We start from the raw sequence: 8,043 nt of genomic DNA on the forward strand, positions 1-8,043 counted from the left end.
AGTCAGACACACAGATGTCCAGGTTCCTGTTCTCACATATGTACTTAATGGCATTGCATGAATACAAAGGCTTACCCTGATCATCAGACATAATGCTTTGTGTCTCTGAGAAATCAGAGAATCGGGCAACTTTTGGTTGTTCTGTATCTATATTAAGCATGGTAACCAGGAGGTCACCAGAGGAGGTACTGCAGACATAGTAGGGTTTCCAGTTCTGTAGCCTGATCACTTCCTGTATCTGTTCATTCTTCATTATGTTTATACTTCTTGAATCAGGATCAGTATAAACTAAATCTCCACTCCTTGTCACGGCTATTCCATATGGTTTGTTCCCTGATTTTGTTTGGATTGACTTCAGAAGTTTGCCTTGGATGTTGTAAAGTTTCATGGTATTGTCACTCCCACGTATCCAAATTTTTTCATCACTGAGACAAGTTATACTGTACACTTGATCATACTCAGTTGTTATGGAGGTAATGAGCTCTTTGTTATCAAGCAATTGTGCTCCAAGTGTCTTCATCGTGTAGCCATGCTCTTCTGTTGTTATAGATAATGCTGATAAAGAACCAAACAACTGTAAAATCTGTCCTTGAATTTTTCGTGGGGTAAAAATTGGAAGCTTAACATTCAACTTGGGTGGCAATTTGATAAATTTATTAGACTTCATCTCGTAGGACAGTGATTTTAAAACTTCATTTGATTGTAGAACATCTTCAATTTCAGATAAAGATTCTTTGACATCAGAAACCAGGTTCTCAATGACATTTAGTTGCTTTGTCAGTGTATCTTTGTGTTTGTCTCTCATCTCCTGAATTTCAGCCTGCCTTTTCTTTATAGCCATGTCAATTTCTCTGTGCAATTCTTCTCCATGTTTTGTAACATCTGTTGCAAGTTTTCCATATTTTCCATCTATGCCAACTAACTGGGATTTCAAATCAGAAACCATTTCCTTAAATGTTGAAATAACTTCTTCTTTTAGCCTCATTTTCTCGTTCTCTAAGCTTTTTTTCTTGGAGTTCACTAGCTCTTGCAAACTTGTGAAATGATGCCTTTTATGTCTGTCAGAATTAACACATTTTGGACATACTGGAATGTTACAGTCTTTACAATGTGTTTCACAGTGTTCTGTAGAATGGATTTTACAATGGGGGTACACAGTCATGGATTTTCTTAAATTAAGGGGTACCACATCATGCTTTTTAGAGATATCAGTCACATGTTCTCCTACACAAAGCTTACATAAATTCACTGGACACAAACTACAGTACATTTGTGCCACATTGTATTCACAGAGATCACATCGGAGGACATCCTGGGCACTGATTAGGGGATCCATCTTTTTATTATTCTCTTATCTCTGAAACAAATTGCAAGTTATTAAACATGAGATAAATAAATCATGGTTTTGATTTAAAAAAGAAAACCCACTAAAAAAGCATAAATACCATGACATGTATACCTGTTTAGCTATGGCCGCTACCACATTTTGTGAGTCTTTTATCTATTTGATAACATATTATCAATTGCCCTCATTTTTTTTATCTTTTATTTAAGAATTTCTAGTGTATTAAGGTTCTCATGTTTATCTTCATATTTTTTTGCAAAACAAGGTAAAACATGGACTTACTATAAAATTGTGCTTGTTTTATAAATATACTACAGGGCCTGATATTTTGATTTTACCTGACTACTCTTATATAAACAAAAAGGATTCCTTATTAGCTCACCTGAGCTGAAGGCTCAAGTGAGCTTTTTTGATCAAAGGGTGTCCGGTGTCATGTATCGTCTGTCTTGTGTCGTCTATCAAATTTCACATTTTCAACTTTTTCTCAAAAACTAATGCGCCAATTTCAACCAAACTTACAACAAAGCATCCTTGGGTGAAGGGGATTTAAGTTTGTTCAAATGAAGGGCCACATCCTCTTTCAAGGGGAGATAATTAAGGATTAGTGAAAATTTAATGGCATTTTTAAAAAATCTTCTTCTCAATAACCACTTGACTAGAAATGATGAAGCTTATCTGAAAGCTTTATTATATAGTGTAGATATAAATTTGTTCAAATCATGACCACCAGGGGTAAGGTGGGGGTACAATAGCCGATCAAAGTTTTACATAGGAATACATAGGGAACATCTTAAAAATCTTTTTGAGAAGAGCAACGTCATGATTATTCATAATTATGTGGAAGCACCCTCAGGTAGTGTAGATTCAAATATGTTTAACTCATGACCCCCAGGGATAGGGTAGGTCCACAATGGGCAATCAAAGTTTTACATTGGAATATTTATCTTTAAAAATCTTCCCCTCAAGATAAGCAAAGCCCATGATTAGTCATATTTATATGGAAGAATCTTCAGGTAGTGTAGATTCATGTTTGTTCAAACCATGATCCCTGTTGTAGGGTGGGGCCGCAAAGGACAATCAAAGGAATCCAATAACATAGGAATACATAGGAAAAATCTTTAAAAATCTTCTTCTTAGGAACAGTATAGCCATGATTAATCATGTTGATGTGGAAGCATCCTCATGCAGGTAGAGTAGATTCGAGATTGTTCAAATCATAACCCCCTTCCTGGGGAAGGGGGGGGGGGCACATATATATTAAAACTTTTCAATACTTAACTGATTTCTGCTTTTCTCCAGCCAAAGTACTCAGGTGAGAGATGTGGTCCAAGGGCCACTTGTTTATGTATATAGGGAGCACCTAAAATCAAGCACCATTTTATATATGTAATTTTTTTTTACTGGATTGCTAAAGTTTAGTGAATCTTAATAACATATTCTATTTCTTCTGGAATCCATCTGTATGACACTGTTTGATTAAATTTATGCAATCAGCCTAAATTTTTCCAATAATTGTAGTAATTTGCTGTCCAATTTTTTGGATCAGTTGATATAGGACAAATTCATAGTGAGGAATACCAGTATGTTAAAATTCTTTCATTAACCTTAAGGAAGAGCCATACTTAAGTTAATTTTTGAGGGAAAGTTTTCAAACCTTAAACATTATTTAATTAACTCACATGTGACATTTTATGGAAAAGTAGCCATTGTTGTCATATTATTATTTTTTTTTCAGCAGTGCCTGCACTTAAAATTAGGGGTACAGATCGACCGACCCTGCTGTGGCAATTATAATGAGCTTCAGATAAATTTATAAATATTAAACTATATTTAAAACAAGGAAAACAACAATAATGAAAGAAATTATTAATGTGTTTTAAATGATACAATAGGATACATCTCACTCAATCACAAGCGAGTTACTATAACCCCACTGTCTTTGCTATCCCAATGTATATTCATGCTGCATCAAATCAACCCACTCCCCACTGTCAGCCTGGATTAGGCCACGATAAAGAATAATCATTTACTTGGGAAGATTTAGGGGAAAAGTCTTCTAAAACAGTAGAAGCATAGCAATGCAGTATTTATGAAATTTGTACATTTTTTGGTGGTACATGTTATCTGATTTATTAGCTCACCTGAGCTAAAAGCTCAAGTGAGCTTTTCTGATCATATTTTGTCTGTAGTCCATCTGTCTGTGTAAACTTTTCACATTTTCGACTTCTTCTCCAGAACCACTGGGCCAATTTCAACCAAACTTGCCACAAAGCATCCTTAGGTGAAGAGGATTGAAGTTTGTTCAAATGAAGGGCACACCCTCATTCAAGGGGAGATAATTCAGAAATAGTGAAAATTTGGTGGCATATTTTAAAAATCTTCTTCTCGAGAACCACTGGTCCAAAAAAGTTGAAACTTATAGGGAATCTTTGTTACATAGTGTAGATTCAAGTTTGTTCAAATAGTGACCTCTGGGGGTAGGGTGGCACCACAATTGGGGATCAAAGTTTTATATAGGAATATATAGGAAAAAATTTAAAAATCTTCTTCTCAAGAACAGCAATGCCATGATTTGTCATATTGATATGGAAGCATCCTCAGGTAGTGTAGATTCAATTTTGTTCAAATTATGACCCCCTGGGGATAGGGAGGGGTCACAATGGGGGATCAAAGTTTTACATAGAAATATATAGGGAAAAAACTTTAAAAATCTTCTTCCAAGAACAGCAAAGTTTTGATCTGTCATATTGATAGGGAAGCATCCTCAGGTAGTGTAGATTTAAATTAGTTCAAATCATGATCCCCCGGGGGTAGGGAGGGGTCACAATGGGGGATCAAAATTTTACATAGAAATATATAGGAAAAATTCTTTAAAAATCTTTTTCTCAAGAACAGCAAAGCCTTGTTTAGCCATATTGATATGTAAGCATCCTCAGGTAGTGTAAATTCAAGTTTGTCCAAATTATGATCCCTGGGGATAGGATGAGGCCACAATGGGGGATCAAAGTTTTACAAAGGAATGTATAGGTAAAAAATTTTAAAGTCTTCTTCTCAAGAACAGCAAAGCCTTGTTTAGTCATATTGATATGGAAGCATTTTCAGGTATTGTAGATTCAAGTTTGTTCAAATCATGACCCCTGGAGGTTGGGAGGTCCCACAATGGGGTATCAAATTTTTACAAAGGAATATACAGGAAAAAATCTTTAAAAATCTTCTGCTCAAGAACAGCAAAGCCATTTGTTATATTGATATGGAAGCATCCTCAGGTAGTTTAAAATTCAAGTCCCCCCCACTCCCCCATGTAAACTTTTTAATACGGAATCAATTTGTGTTTTTTCCTAGCCATTTAGCTCAGATGAGCGATGTGGCCCATGGGCCTTTTGTTCAAGGAAATTTATTCACTTCTAGAAACAACAAGACTACACTTTTTAAACTTAACTTCAAGCATAAATATATTGTTCATTAAAATTATGAACTTTAAGTTGACGGCTACAATAAAAAATTTCATTCATCTTCAAATTTAATTTTTATGACTTTTGTAAGAAGTAAGGCACATAAACCTCTTGTTTCAGATTATTTAAGCAGAATACACATTTTATCACAGTGGAAGCAAAGATATATACATATTGGAAAACAAAAATATGAACATTTACACATGTATTTATATCATTGTTGCAGAAATAGTTACCAGTTGCCAACAACTGTACACAGATGCAATAACTGGTATCTTTGAAGGATCGGCCGGGCCTGACCCATTTAGCATGGTTATAAACTGCATGGGCTGGCAAAGAAAGGAAGTTATTACCATATCAAATACACCAACAGGAAGTCCAGCCAAGAAACAGAAGAAATCCAAGGAATTTGTTCAACATGACGGGAATGGGAACACTCTTGGTACTGCTTCCCACATGTTATAAACTTAAGAGGAATAAAGTCTTTAAGGACAGAATATTTCAAATAAAAACATTTTATTTGCATGCATGCAGTTGTGACACGTGTTTTTCTCCATTTTTTGATATATGTATGTATATATATATATATATATATATATATATATATATATATATATATATATATATATATATATATATATATATATATATATATATATATATTTATATATATATATATATATATATATATATATGGTTGTGCCATTTAGGAGACCGCTCATATTTATATATTGGCATTAAGTAGCCTCGTAGAATAAGTAGACCAAAACCGGTCGCCTTAACATTTTGACCCTCTCTGAACAGAAAATTAATGACTTTTTAATATTAAATTGACAATAGTTAATTTTAGTTTAGTATATTTTTGTCCCTTAAATACCAAAAATATGCCAAAAATTTATGATTATAGAAATTTTTTAATTTAAATTTCAAGCAACGTATATATTGGTATTATTATATATCGTCATTATGTAGACCAGCTAAAACTTGCAAAATTAAGTAAGATCTGCTATATATGTCTTATTTCTCCTAGTATTTAGTTTTAGATATTGTTCTCCCACTAATATTGGGTATGTACAATTTGCTAAATAGAATAAAACTTTTTACGAGGAAATGAGCTTTAGAGTTTCGTGTTCATCAACTTCAAGGTTTTCGTGCGCAACGCCTTCCGAAAATTTTCGGAAATCCTCGGTATCCTTTACGACCTTCGGAGAAATAGGAGTCAGACAAAATTTTGGTAAGTAATAACAAATTATGATTTTTTAAAAATACTTATTCATGATACATTGACTATATATTATGCACCCAATATCTTGCGGTTAACGTCTGGTATTTATTCATTGATAAAGACTTGCGTATACTTATTAGCATGGAGGAAATTCGAATTGTAGTTTACCAACAGCGTGGTTTCAACAGATCGTTTGTTTGTTTTGAACATATTTTATTGACATAAGTAAATGGATCGGAAACAAGTTCTTACAACTTACTGGTTCCTAACAATTGATTACTTGAACAAAATAATTGTAATCTGTGCTTATTCATAAATATATATACTTAATATTAGGCTGGTGGTATCGTTCTTGCGGAGATAAATTAAATATTCGATAATTTACCTGAAATACTAACTCTAATTTCCTATTATACGTGGGGTAGGTTGGGTTGGAAATGGGAGAAAGGTGTTTCTAGGTTCAAACTTTTTTCACAGCCTAATCCAACCAGCCTTTCCTGAACAATTTTAATAGTAAAAGATTAATTGGGGGAGGGGAGGAGCCCCCCCACCCCACCCCCTCCAACCACGATACCACATCTCTGATGTCTATGGCAGCGGATACATGCATGCATATATGTACATACAAATTTATGTATCTGACAGCATCCCTCTTAGATTTCTAGTACATAAAACATAAAGTTGATTTGGACAAGCCCAATATAGCAACAATTTTGAAATATCTTTAAAAATAAAGAGGAATTAAGGGCTACAAACTGCTAAAAAGTTCAAAGGGACCAGATTAATATTTTTAATCGGGTTAGAAGTGGGGTTTGGGTGCAGGATGTGTGGAAATATTTTGTGGTGTATATTCCATATATGTAAAAAGGCTGTAGTCTACACATCATTTTTTTTAAGGATAGAAATTTGGTTGAAAAGGGGGGGGGGGAGTTGATGATAAATGTTATCTATAAATTTCATTTTGTTGCAAATGCCAAAAAAAAAGCATTTTTGACAATGCGCATTTTTGTAACCATACTTACAGTCTAACTTTCTGTTTAATGACAAAAATAATCCTATAACTGGAAATAAAAATTAAGCCAAAAGCCTCCTTGCTTACCCATTTTTTGCGCCTCAAGTTAAATCTGTGACATCACACTAGCCGACACATTACATGTAGTAGAAAGTAATAATATTATTATACACCAATGATATTTTAATCAATCTATTACACTGTACCTTTTGGCATGAATGGAGGATTAATTAACAGGTTATATCAGAGATGAGCATATCAGTTAATAGTTATATGTATTACACTTTCCATGATTGAGTAACAAAAGATATACTGTATAATTCTTGCAATATTTTTTCTATAATAGTAGACTCAGTTAACATCACCACCGTTAAAGAGTTTCGATCTGCTGATTTAATTTCCCAGATTTTATTAGAGATCTACAAGTACCTTAATTTACAGGTCAATTAATTAGTACATGTACATGTATCTCAAATTTAATTGGGCAAATGAGAATTTTGTCTTTAACAACTTAAATGACTCAAAAATGTATTGCATGTTCAACATGATCAAGGCAAATTATTTCCTTTATCATGAATTTATTCTAATTTTATGGGAGAATATATTTATAATTATGAAAGTACTAGTAAATCAGTCTACACATAAGTAAAAATTACCTCAACTATTTGAATTACTTTACAGAATTTATTGCATTGTCTTTATTACTTAACAATCATTTAAAACTATTTCATGGCCGTAGGAATGGGGGGGGGTGCCCCCAATTATTTTGCCGAAATATAGAATACTAAAGAAAACATAGCTACTATATGCTTGTGCCCCCTCAATAAAAACGCTTGATGACCTTTTTTTTTCTTTTTTTTTCCTTTTTTTTTTAAAGCTTGTCAAGGAATTTTTGGTTGTTAGTGCCCCCCAAAGAAAATGCATGGCTGTCCCCCCTCCCCCAAACTGAAATTGCTTCTTACGGGCCTGTATTTATTGATTTTTTTTTAATGTTTCATTTATTTATAAA

General features: G+C 33.5%; 1 protein-coding gene across 1 annotated transcript in view; it reads left to right on the forward strand.

Annotated features, from left to right (window-relative positions):
* The window catches only part of LOC133185594 (alpha-mannosidase 2C1-like), a 58,938-nt gene that overhangs the window by 19,240 nt on the left and 31,655 nt on the right, over positions 1 to 8,043 (forward strand). Inside the window, exon 17 of the mRNA XM_061320903.1 lies at positions 5,024 to 5,239. Coding sequence (XP_061176887.1) covers positions 5,024 to 5,239 — 216 coding nt within the window. The remainder of the gene's footprint in view (positions 1 to 5,023; positions 5,240 to 8,043) is intronic.

This window comes from Saccostrea echinata, unplaced genomic scaffold (genome assembly GCF_033153115.1).
Source record: "Saccostrea echinata isolate AGI-Se365-2 ecotype Australia unplaced genomic scaffold, CSIRO_AGI_Sech_v1 ptg000012l, whole genome shotgun sequence".
Lineage (NCBI taxonomy): Eukaryota > Metazoa > Mollusca > Bivalvia > Ostreida > Ostreidae > Saccostrea > Saccostrea echinata.